The sequence below is a fragment of the Brienomyrus brachyistius genome, chromosome 9 (genome assembly GCF_023856365.1).
Source record: "Brienomyrus brachyistius isolate T26 chromosome 9, BBRACH_0.4, whole genome shotgun sequence".
Classification (NCBI taxonomy): domain Eukaryota; kingdom Metazoa; phylum Chordata; class Actinopteri; order Osteoglossiformes; family Mormyridae; genus Brienomyrus; species Brienomyrus brachyistius.
In genome coordinates this window covers 10,547,102-10,559,897 of record NC_064541.1, presented here as the reverse complement: position 1 = coordinate 10,559,897, position 12,796 = coordinate 10,547,102, and the positions used below count along the sequence as shown (strand labels likewise).

At 46.2% G+C, this 12,796-nt stretch overlaps 2 protein-coding genes across 2 annotated transcripts in view; both read right to left on the bottom strand.

The window, feature by feature from the left end:
- Positions 1-2,570: 2,570 nt before the first annotated feature.
- Positions 2,571-6,005, bottom strand: LOC125749657 (frizzled-2-like). Its single transcript, XM_049027125.1, has one exon. The coding sequence runs from the start codon at positions 5,666-5,668 to the stop codon at positions 3,995-3,997; it is 1,674 nt and encodes a 557-aa protein (XP_048883082.1). The 5' UTR covers positions 5,669-6,005; the 3' UTR covers positions 2,571-3,994.
- Positions 6,006-8,859: 2,854 nt separating this feature from the next.
- The window catches only part of LOC125749658 (cyclin-dependent kinase 14-like), a 99,323-nt gene continuing 95,386 nt past the window's right edge, over positions 8,860-12,796 (bottom strand). Inside the window, 1 exon segment of the mRNA XM_049027126.1 lies at positions 8,860-12,375. The gene's annotated coding sequence lies outside the window, so the exon portion shown is untranslated.

Below are 12,796 nucleotides of genomic sequence, written 5' to 3'. Positions count from 1 at the left end.
ATAAGAAAGAAATGTAATCAGTGGACTTCCAGATGCTGCACTATCTCTCCACAATACTGTAGCTTAAAGGTGAAGCTGTCGTGAGTTCAAAGGTACAACGGTTAATCCGCAGCGGGATTTTATCTTGAAAAGATGGCTTGGCAAAGCCGCTCTGCAGGACCCAGGGAGACTGCTGTTCACTTCACAGTTTAAAATTAATAGTAAATACTGATGATTTGCACTACAACCTTGCCACAGTCACCGTCATAAAGTAACTGCTAATTAAAATGTGTTGGGAAAAACGTTGCGTTGTACAAATTATGTTTTGCTGAGTGACGGGTTTGCGCAGCATGCTTCAGATGAACATACGACGTCCCCGTGTAATTACTCTAATTATGCCCAATCCGTTCTTACTTGCAGGTATTATAATATATAAAGGGTCAAACGAGGGTTTGTGACGTTCCAGGCTGTCAGGGCATAGGTGGACCATCTACAACGTCGCGGGACGCGAGGCTGTGAACATACCTGTACATTAGGAGTAGATTTGCGTCTGAGAGAGCAGGCAGGGCAATTCAACGTCTTAATAAGCCAGCGCAGCATATGCCAGAGGCTCCAATAAGCTGACCACAGGCAAACAGGCTTTTCCCAAGAGCCGTTTCTCATATCGCCCGGGAGTCACGGACTCCAAACGCAATCTGACGATGGGTTAATCCCGCCCCAAAGGCTCACGCTCCGTGTCCCGCCTGGGTTCCCGGCCGTGTGACTGAACTCTTCATTCATCAAGCATTTCCCCCAGTCTGACAGCGGCACTCTCTCCCCACAGTGACTGTCATACCAGTTACGGCAGCATTCTTCCAGGACTACGACTGACTGAACCTCCAGCGTTGTGATTTTCCTCTCATAACGTACCACAGCATCAAGCAATAAAACATATCCAGACAATTATATAAACTGATTTGCATACGGGCATTGCAAAAACACACAAGCAGAAAGAAAAATATGCAAAACAATGTTCCCGAGCTTAATCATTACGAAACATCTGTCCTTCACGACTGTGCAGGATGAGAACAAATTAGCTCATATCATGTATCGCTGCTGCATTTTATATGGTTAAATGAGAAATTACTTGTGGGGGTTTCACAGTCTTTATCAGTTACTCCTTTTTTAGTTCAGCAGGTACAATATTTTTGTTAACGAACATGTACAGGTATGTACACTTGTGCCACGGTCTGTATGTCTGCAGCCGCCCAGCCTCTTAACAAGCCGGAAACGCGATACTGAACAGCCAATCACAGGGCAGGCAGAAGACCATCAGCAATACAACAAACGACAAAGAAATCATTATTAATTTCCCAGTTTCAGGAGGGGGTTTTTGTTGGACCCCCCCAGTTACCCAGGAAATAGACGTGCAGAGTTTCAGACTGCGTGATCGACATGGCACTGAATGGACACCGCTGTATGCATTCCAGTGGGGCGGTGGGGACACTGAAGGCTGTCCCAGTACAGCAGTGCACACTGGCAGGGGGGATATTGTCCGGTAATAAGCAGGAGTTACTTAACCAGTTTGCCAATAAACAAAAAAAATTGATTAGATGGGACAATTATCAAAAAATGTATCTAATCTATGCCAGCAATGATGTATGAAAACAGTTGTCTTTTATTTTACATCAATTATACTACTTTTGGCATTTTTCAGTTGTAAGTCAATACTGTTCATTAGTTACTTATTACCTGCTTATTAGATACTTCCATGTATGATTACATAATGGTTCCTGCTGCAGCCAATAATGAACTGATTAATTTTAAAATCAGGAGTCTTGAACTTCTGAACTTGAATTTAATCATCTCCCATATGACACAGTTATCGTCACTGGGGAACAGAGACAACCCAGACCAATTACGATGAATGACAGGTAAACAGGAAATGACCTCGTGGAGAGCGGACTGACCAATCGGAAACCCGTAAGTTCGGCGGCGTAAGAGTGCGGAGAATCTACATGTGAAACACGGCAAGTGGACATGAGTCAGGATTACCTTTGAATTCATCCTGTTTACCTTCACAGTGACAAGTTTTTATGCTAGGAAGACATAACATAATTAATAATCGTGAAATTGCTGGGAAGTTTACAGAAAAAAAGTTAGAAAAATTATTTCCAAATCAACCTTCAGTAATAAGTAACTTCAGTATCATGTTATTCCTGTACGCTGTTAAAAAAAAACCTAATATGGTCATAAATGACACCTTACAATCGACACGGATATGTGCGGAAAAACACTGTGCTGGATCAGTTCTGACTATTTTTTAATTCAAGTAAAACCAAAGGCAAACTTAAGAACATCGTAAGTGTTTTTTTTTTCAGCTGAGGGGACTTTCGAAAAGGAAATAAATAAATAAGAATCAAATCACTCCGTGTTTAAACAGAAACACAGACATGGAAACCAAACACTGCAATCACAGTCCAAGCACGGCGGTCTTCTACAGACTGGAGAATCCATCTAAAAAGCAGGTTACAGTCTCACTGCCTCTCGCATTTCAGCTGTCAGCCCCAGAAGACGAACCTTAACCACAAACCAACACTCCAAAGCAGCCGCTTTGTACAAAAGTCGTAATTTTTATTCTCAGAGAATGCAAGAGTGGAATATACAAACCATTTTTTTTTCTATAAATATAAAGGATTCTTTAACAGGAAAACAAAGAACTGCATGAATGGAAAAAAAAAGGTTTCCATGGTGTAGAAAATATTTAAAAAACAGTGTAAAGATTTTAAATTGACATTTTACGGGAAGCATGCAGAAAGACTGATGGGGGGGGGGGGGGGAGAGGGTGCATGTGAAGTAAAAGGCCGTCACACTGTCAGAATTCAATGTCTGTGCTGAAGGTTCTGCAAAAAAAAGCAGGTTTCTGAACCCGGCCGGACACCAGACTCCTGGCGAAACAGCCGCCACTGACTTACTCATGCAGGTTTTTGTAATGTGAGAAAAGGGCAGAGATAATAAAACGACTGTTTTTGTTTTTAGGCGTGACGCCTACCTGACTCTTATCGCCCCGACATTTTACGATAAACACAGTGATTGGTGATGAATCACAGCCTTACCGATAAAAAACGAGCCAAAATAAAAATCTCCACTTTATGGAATTCTGGAAAGGGGGAAGCAAACAACTCGCCGTTTTAACTTCTCTCCCGTTTAATTCCACTACTTTTAATCCCCGTCGTCCCTCCCCCATCCGATTCTTGGCCTTCGTAACGCCGCTCACAATAACACGGACACGGGGCATCATTCAACATCCCAGCGTGGACGCCAACGTTCGCCAGCCGCTTCTGCCGTCAGACTCCCAACCCTTGCTAAGAACATTCCAGAAGCGGCCCTCTGTAGTCGAGCGACCTCTGACCCTTGACATTTAACCCCAGGAATCGCATCCATCATGAAACACGGATACAGTTGGAGCATTATTACCAGCCATGCTCACTTGGCCTTAATTCAATCATTGGGGGGGGGGAGAGAATCAGGGTAAAACATTTGGATTTGCAATATTGGAAGAAACACATTGTATTTAGGATATTTTTCAGACAAACAAAAAACAAGAACTGGTCAGAAATCAGCCACATTAGACACTACGCGTGTCCAGGAAGTGCTCGTCTGTGAAATAGGCTCAGCGCTGGTGACTTCAGGGTAGAGGGTCTCATGTCCAAACCACACACAGGCCAGGAGTCCTGATTCACAACGCACAAATTTTGTTTATATAATATATATATATATATATGCAAAAAGATGCAGTACCTTTTTTGGAATGAGACGTAACAATTCAAAAATTAGTAAAAGCTCCTTTTTAAATACAAATATATACTCACAAAATTTCACAAATGCTTATTTACATGGATATAGCAAAGAGTTTCTCTCGCATATCCACAAAGGGGGGGGGGGGCTTTCTTCAGTTAAAAACAAAGTATGCCTTTGCAGATGAGTTTGTCTGTATGGTTGTATGGAGGGCAGGGTCTTCAGCGTAGTGGTAGCATTACACAGTCGTCTCCCCCCGTCTACCATTGGTCAGTCTTGTGTAAAATTTCCTCCAGGAGTTGAGAGTTTTGCTGGACCAGATCCAGAACCCTGAGGTGATGCCCACAATCAGGGTCATGAGGTACTTGATCATGAAGATTGTGAAATCAGGCACGGCCTGCAGGGGGCGCTGTAGAGGGCAGGGTACCGCATAGGCCTTGCAGGCCCGACTGAGCCACGTCTGCTCCCACTGTTCGCGGTATGCCTGCTCGTAGAGGTAGCAGGCCACCACGGCGGCGGCAGGCACCGTGTAGAGCACGCTGAAGACGCCGATACGCACCATAAGCCGTTCTAGCTTCTCCGTCTTGGTGCCGCCGTGTTTCATGACGGTGCGGATGCGGAACAGCGACACGAAGCCCGCCAGCAGGAAGGAGGTGCCCAGGGCAAGGTAGAGGAGCAGCGGGGCCAAGACGAAGCCGCGGAGGGCCGCCACACTGCTGAGGCCCACGAAGCAGACACCACTCAGAAGGTCCCCGTCCACCTGGCCCACCGCCAGCACAGCGATGGTCTTCACGGCCGGCACGGCCCAGGCGGCCAGGTGGAAGTACTGGGAGTTAGCCTCGATGGCCTCATGGCCCCACTTCATGCCAGCCGCCAGGAACCAGGTCAGGGCCAGTACCACCCACCAGATGGAGCTGGCCATGCTGAAGAAGTAAAGCATCATGAAAAGGATGGTGCAGCCCTCCTTTTTGGTGCCCTGCACCACAGTACGGGCCTCGCTGTCAAACCTCTCGTTGCAAGCCACCCGATCCTCGAGCAGGAAGCCAGCGATGTAAGCAACAGACACCATCGTGTAGCAACCAGATAGGAAGATAATTGGCCGCTCAGGGTAGCTAAACCGCTTCATGTCCACCAGGTAGGTGAGGACCGTGAAGAGGGTGGAGGCGCAGCAGAGGATCGACCAGATTCCGATCCAGATGCGGGCAAACTTCTGCTCCTCCTGGCTGAAGTACATCATGCCATGCGGCTTGGAGGGCTCGCAAGGGGCGCCGCAGTGCTCCTCGCCGAGGAAGCGGTAGTTCAGATACTGCGGGACCATCAGTGCCGCCGGGCACCGAAAGCGCCCGTCAGCGTTGCCCTCCGGATGAGGATCGTCGGTGACGGAGACGGTGGGGCTGATGGGGGGGCTCCTCTCGGAAGTGTTCTGCCCGACGCACAGCTCGCCGGCTCCGTGCACCGGGAAAGTCTCGCAGGCCAGGCTGTCCGGCCACTGAAAGCCGAACTTGTTCATGAGCGCCTCGCAGCCCTGCCGAGCCCTTTCGCAGAGCGACCGGCACGGGGGCAGAGCCTGTTCCAGCACGGTGCACACCGGGGCGTACATGGAGCACAGGAAGAACTTCAGCTCGGGCGAACACTGAACTTTTACCAGCGGGAAGAACTGGTGCACCTCCAACCCGGCGTCTTCCTGGTTCGTGTGCCCCAGCAGGTTGGGCATGATGGTCTGATTGTAGGCGATGTCAGTGCACAGGGGTATGGAGATCGGCTGGCAGAAGCCGTGCTCCGGGACTGACATGCCCCGCTCGCCGGGCTGCCCACTTACCCCGAGAAGTCCGAGCATCGCCACCGAGCACACTGCCAGCAGCCTGCCTCCGGCTCTCCCGCAGCCCAGCGGCAAACCATCTTCCCGAGCCATTACTTTCTACCTTCAGAGTTTCGCTTTTTCAAACTACCAGGTGTCGCAGCGCGACCCGATACTTCCCAGTCCTTATCGCCGAGTCCGATCCAAAAAACTTCCGAGAGGAAACTTTAAAAGCGGACTTGCAGCGCGTCCGCTGGCGCTCCTGGACCGCACCGGACCGCAGTGAGAGCAGCGCAGCACCGACGCCTGGCGGATCCCCCAGTCTGACCATTTGCGCCCGTCTTCCAGCGCCGCGCAGACCGGTTTCCAGGCGCCCCGCTCTCTCCCGCATATGGATAGAGGGGCGGGGTCTGGACAGATGGCAGGCTTTAGGGAACGTCTACATTTTACTTTCTTTAAAAAGAGTTATTCGCAACTTAAGAGATGGAGCGCACATCTGAAGCATAGTTTCAGAATTTTGTCATAAAGGACACACCTATCTTATGTAGTGAAAGTTTTTAACTTTGCTGTGTCTAATTCTTCTGCCTGTCCAGCCACCTGTAAAGCCAATAGATGCATTAGAGCCTTTTCACGTGATTTGAGCAGTCGTTTTATTTTTAATTATTGATAACTGGCAAAACATCCAGTTTAATTAGGTAATAGAACGTCACTTTCGACATAATTACGTAGGAAGTGCTTAGATGACAACAATACCCCTAAGATACAGCACCTTAAGACGTTGTTATTTTTATGTCTCATTTCCAATACCAACTGGAAGGAGGTGAACCGATGAAGTGCCCAACCCCGCTTTATGAGAAACTTTTCCTTGCCCAGTGCCGTTCAATCCATTAGGCAACATAGGCGGCCGCCTAGTCCTCCATCATCTGACGAGGCGCCGACTAAGAAAAACCACCGGCACCACTCCCCCGCCCCCGCTCCCGGTAGCACTGCGCTAGGCAAAGTGAATTAGGGCCGGAGACTTCACATAGACTTATGCCAGCATTTTCTGGTCCCATTCAGATATTACGTAAAATGTACTGTGAGATCTGTAGAATAGGTGAATTGTACAATTATCACATCTTTCTTTCGAAGAATGCATGGAATTCCCTTTCTGCTGGGGTGAAATTGGGAGTCCGTCCGCTAAATTCTTATAGCTAGATGCTTAGTGAACATATGCAAGTAGCAAACGATATGACATGCTCGTAACCAGAAGGTACTGGGTTCATAGCTCGCAGGAGAGAGTAAATCTCAAAAACACTCAAGAAAGCAGATTACCTAGGGCAAGTCACCAGTGACGCCTTTTCGACTGCACATCACATAGCGATAATCCCTACGGAAGGTAAAAGCGCTCCGCATTCCTATTGGATGCGCAGCTTGTCTATTGAACCCGAAGGGAGGCACTGCACGCGTATCGGAGTAAAGTCTTTCTGCTCCCACTTTGGGATAGCAGAACTCGTGACTGGATAGAAAAAAATGAATAATGCTTCTTTGTTCGGGAGTCAGTCTGTTATCTGGTATGAAAGTTCACGGAGTATGAAAGTTTTAACGCAAAACTTCTCATCAGTTCATATATATGTATATGTTTTGTTCCGCATTCATTTCTATTCCTTTTCACTCTTGCTCATCTCCAAACACAATAGAGTTTCCCGGTCAGTTATTGACATATTTATTTTCCATTACTAATTTTTTGCTTTTTCCCAAAACTATAATTTGATCATAAATAGTATAAATCAAGTAGGTGCGCAAAAATCGGAATCCGTAAAGATACGAAGCATGCATGTTCCTATCGTAAGCCTATAACGTACATAATTCTTTAAAAATCCCTTAAATCAGCCAGTCGTTTCCGATGAGGACGTTTTCATTGATTATATGTCCTGCCCGTGTTGTGCGGTTTCCTTTGGTTGATTTAATCATTCTAAAAATGTAATTAGGTTAATTGGCTACTCTAAATTGCGCATAGTACTACATGTGTACATGTATATACCTTGCAATAAACTGACATCATCTCTAGGGGGTACCCTGGCTTGTTCAAAATGCTGACGGCCCAGTTTCCCCGGATAAAAGATAGATGTAATGTGTATTATCTTATGAGTTAATCGAAACTGCATTGATGTACCCGAAGTAAACTGCACGATCCGTTGTTGTGCCCTAAACTGCCCCCCTGCCACGGATTGCCTCCCCTGACGTCATCGCCCCATTTAAAGGCAAAGTCGCTTCTCCAGCGCAGCAGAAGCGAGCGCTCGCTGTAAATTCATTTTCTTGCCCTAAACCGACTAGTTGTTTATTATTTGTTTATTATGCCTTTTTACATTCCAACCCTAAGTTATCATTCACAACATCCTGTAATTCGTCACAAGTGTGACGGTAACTTTTTCATTAAAACGCTACAGTAATGTTTTTCATCTTTACAATGCTCGTCTGTGCAAATACAGTCGCTTTCAGTCGCAGGAAGGGACTGATTTAGTTGAAAGATATTTTTCATACTTTATTGCACCAGATACTCATATTTACCCCTTATTTATGCTGTATAAATTACTTTGGGCTGGGCCATAAGGAAAAGTTTCTAGCTGGGGGGGGGGGGGCATCTTAGAGCAGGCCACCCTGCCACAGAATGCCCCCCCTGTCTAACTCTGGCTGGGAAAATGCTACATGCACCAAAATTGCACCAGATACTCATATTCACCCCTTATTTATGCTGTATACATTACTTTGGGCTGGGCCATAAGGAAAAGATTCTAGCTGGGGGGGGGGCATCTTAGAGCAGGCCACCCTGCCACAGAATGCCCCCCCTGTCTAACTCTGGCTGGGAAAATGCTACATGCACCAAAATTGCACCAGATACTCATATTCACCCCTTATTTATGCTGTATACATTACTTTGGGCTGGGCCATAAGGAAAAGATTCTAGCTGGGGGGGGCGCATCTTAGAGCAGGCCACCCTGCCACAGAATGCCCCCCCTGTCTAAGGGCCTCCCGGCAGGGTGGCTTGCTCTAAGATGCCCCCCAGCTAGATTCCTTTCTTTATGGCCCAGCCCAAAGTAATTTATACAGCACAAATAAGGGGTGAATATGAGTATCTGGTGCAAGTATGGTACATGTAGCATTTTCCCATCCAGAGTTACACAGGTGGGGGCATTCTGTGGCAGGGTGGCCTGCTCTAAGATGCCCCCCCAGCTTAAGCTGAATGAAGCAGCATCTACACGAAGCGAGCATGTCACTCTCGGACATGGTCAGTTTACCAAAAGAGTCAGCGGAGAGACGTCATATTTAAGTCAATAAACTTTATTTCAGGTAAAACGTCAATGAACAACATTTACAGAAGGACATTACATCTTCCATAATAACATTATTACACAGAGCTTGTAACAAATAAGGTAACCACTGCTCGACTAACTGACTAAGTTTTTAGCATTTAAAAAGTGACTGATAACGTTTCTATGTTCCAAACCCCTTGTCAACCTTTGTTTTTCAGTGCATCATATGGAAAAAGAGAATATGTAATCGAAGCCTGACTTGGCATTCAAAAAATTACACACACACACACATATATATATATATATGTGTATGTGTATATTCATATATATATATATATGAATCCTGTGGTTGATTGATTGGAAGGAACATTCGTGACCTGAAAAGATATACATTTTTAACTTTGAAGTATCACTACGGTTACACTGTCCACAGGGGTACATGATCCCCGGTATATACAACTGAGACAGTTTATAACAAAGTTAAACAAAATGATTAAATATTCACAGATGATCATAAGTACTGATTCCGCACTGTGCGCCTCTGCTCGCTCCCCTTGAAGGCTTCCCTTTTTTACAGTATACATATTTATAAATATATAACAACAGGAAAGAGAGGCAAAGCGAGAGCTGATGGCTAACACTGAAACTGCCTGTTCAACTGTCACAGTGCTGTTATCAGATGTGCAATTATATTGCAAGTCTCCCACATTTTCAGTTATTCCTTTATTATTCATATTGTTTTTGTTTTTTTTAGCCGATGCCTACTATACAGCAAGCCATTTAGCTCACAAATGAACTCCGCAACCCATTCGGTCAGCTGGATTTCTGTTACCTCAATGCCTGAATCGCTTGTTGAGGGAAACATATTTGGAAGCACTCGAATCCTCCGGTAGGCCATGGTGCTCTGCTGCTCACAAGAGGACAGTAAAGAACTACAGATAAGACATAAGATTGCCATACGACATACTTGCATGCTTAGAGTACTTGAATGATTCAGTTGTTAATAGTGTCTGGAAGTCATTCCGAAGTGCGATGAGCGCGTCTATATGATTGCGCTTTGTTGCAGTATCTCCTGTGAGGTCACTGGCCCTCATTTTGTTATGTACACACCGTTGTCAGAATTACACCGAAATGCGCCAAAGTTACTTCAAGTGTTTTCTATCGGCTGCAAATGAGAACTTCCAGTTGCTGCTATACTACCACAGCACGTCCTGCACGACTGCTGCGAATGTGTTAATGCGCTGACTGGACGACGTGGGCTCGACGCAAAGCGATTCTTCGTTTAGCTGGAATATTGGAGAAAGAAGCGTATTCAAGAACGCTCGTTAGCAGAAGACTCCGCGTGGCGCATTAACGCGCCGACTGATTTTTCTCGTTTCATCTATGTTCGTCAGGGTTGATGCTCAGAGCTAATCCTACCAACAGCCCGAAGGCAACAGTAACTACTGATATAAAACAGCCTTTGATATTATCTTCCTTTTACGCATTTCCCTGCAAATTTTGGACGGTTTTGGAGGCAGTGGTTAAATGACTGGTGACATCAGCGCAGCCCATCAGCAAATGAGGTCATCTGTCATTAAGAGCCACTCAGAAAGGTCCTGAAGGACAGCCAAGTCAGCGGCAGACGGAAGGCGGTGTCTGCAATCTGACCCTAAAGCCTATGGGTACATGCATACAGGTCACGTGTTTACGGGTCCCTCTGAGCCCGCCAGTGTGAGCAGTGACAAAGAGATACCAGGTTTCCATAACAATCCATTTCTCTCGTACTCCTCGTTAACAGTGCAGAGTCATATACGTTATTAAACAACGTGCCCTTTGACACGGTCAAGACATTATTATAGCTTGATAAAGGTTTCCATCCGTTACAAATGGCTTTGAATAATTCTGTCTTACAGCAACGCAGTCTACCACCGGGAGAGAGTTGGTGGGTCAGTGAAATGGAGAACATCGAGGTTGGTTTTCTACCTGTTCTCACATTCACTACAGAAAATCAGTTTAAGTACAACTTTGTTGTCTTAATGGGTTGTGCATCTGTAAACCTTTTCAGCGCCGAAATTTTTTTTTCTGGGGTAAATAAATAGTTAGGAAGGTTCTCACGTCAGTGTCAGCATAATCGTCGACAGCACTGAAGGCTGATGTTCAGAGTCTAAGACCACATCCCGAAATCACGTTCAGCACTATTAGACCATGAACCACTGCTTCAGTGTGGTGGAGGCAAGGTATCGAGGCAGAGAACTTTGAGGCAAAGGCATGCAGGAGGAGCCAAAGGAAGACCACACAAGTCCCTTAATCCCTCCCACCTCCTCAGCCAAAAAAATCTGTAAAGAGTTTCTGTTGTGGACATGAACTGTGATGTGGAAGACTAACTGAATCCAACACACGTTTGTGGTCATTGCTAATAAAATTTTGCTCTGACCTGACCTCCCTATTAAGGTTCAAGAAACACCAGGAGACAAGTTAAGCCTGTTGATTAGTTTTTTTCTTTAAAATCGGTCCCTGCAGGTTAAAAATCCAAAGATTACTGTCCCATCTCCTTTGAAGGTTGAATGGGATTTGCTTAATAACAGGCAAACTGAAAACGTAAGCGGGTCACTGAGGCTAGATGCTCCCTGTATCCTGTACGCAGCAGCACCACTGCGTGTCTATTGCCCATGGTAGTCTTATGTATACACACAGCGAGAGTGTGTCAAGTGCGAGTGCGTAATGTCACTAAGAATATATTGCAAGCATCCTTGTTTCCCTGCAGTCGCAGGTCAAGGCCGGCAACAGCCCTGGACAAGCGTATCTGCATGACATATTGTGCGAAGCGCACGATTATTTATTGTTACAATATTATTACTGCTGAAATTTCAAACAAAGATCTTGTAGGAAAGTTTTCAGACAGTCCCTGGCAACATTCTGAGATGAGAACATTAAAAAGTCACCGGTTCCTAGATTTTCCCCTCCAGCTATTTACCCTCCTCGACCACCATCGCCCCCGTTTCCTGCTTCTGATGTCTTAGGGTGTGGGGGGGCTTTCTCGTCCAAATACCCAGGTGCAATCCCTCCAGCGGACTCCCAATACAAAGGAAGTTATATGCTAGCATTGTCTGGAAACGTTTACCTACTGAATGCTAAACCACAAGGGGAAAAAAAAACATCACAAATCACAGCCTCGCTGATTTAAGATCACTGCTGAAACAAAGTAAGAACTTCACCTTAAAGACAGAAATGAATGCGGAGAGAGAGAAGGGAGTAGCGTGTCTCTCCATGCACGAGTGTGTCTGCGTATGATCTTACATATCAACACATCAACATCCTTCCAGGCCACACTGAGCCTGAATGGGTAGATGAACACACAGAACATTCACTTAAATGTAAGGAGACATAGTTCTAATGATTAACTGGAAAAGCGCGCACAAGCGCACGGGCCCTCAGGTCGTCCTCCCGCCAGCCGTGTTCTTCAAAGCAAACGGGCACCTGAACGAATCTGGCGCTGTCACCTGGCCGGGCTGTGACCTCCATCCACCTGCTGCTCAGCACTGACATCTACAAGACAGGATAAAGAGACAACATTCCATACTGAGCCGGGAATTCTGGGAACGCTTTATTCAATTTCACCTTGAGTATTCAATGAAACATTTGTTTGTACGGGGGCCACGGGGGAAAGCGTGGCCATGGGCACAGCGACACTCTGACAGGCCAAAGGGCTCAGCGGCTGCCTGATATCTCCTCATACTGTAGGAGCGTATTAACTGGGAGCAGCCCTGGGGCACACCTTGGATGGGATGCCGGTACAGTACAACTTACAGGCACCATATTCTGCAGGAGGTACTTACACAGATGATTGACTCCACACACACAGAAGAGGTGGGATTTGAACCCCCTAGGCACTGGGCAAAAATGTTCCCCAATGAGATTGTGCTGCCTGTTGACAGCATAAGGCAGTTTTTCAAATCCAGTGCTCGGG

Coding starts and splice junctions, on each gene's coding strand:
- LOC125749657 (XM_049027125.1), bottom strand. CDS start 5,668: ATGGCTCGGGAAGATGGTTTGCCGCTGGGCTGCGGGAGAGCCGGAGGC.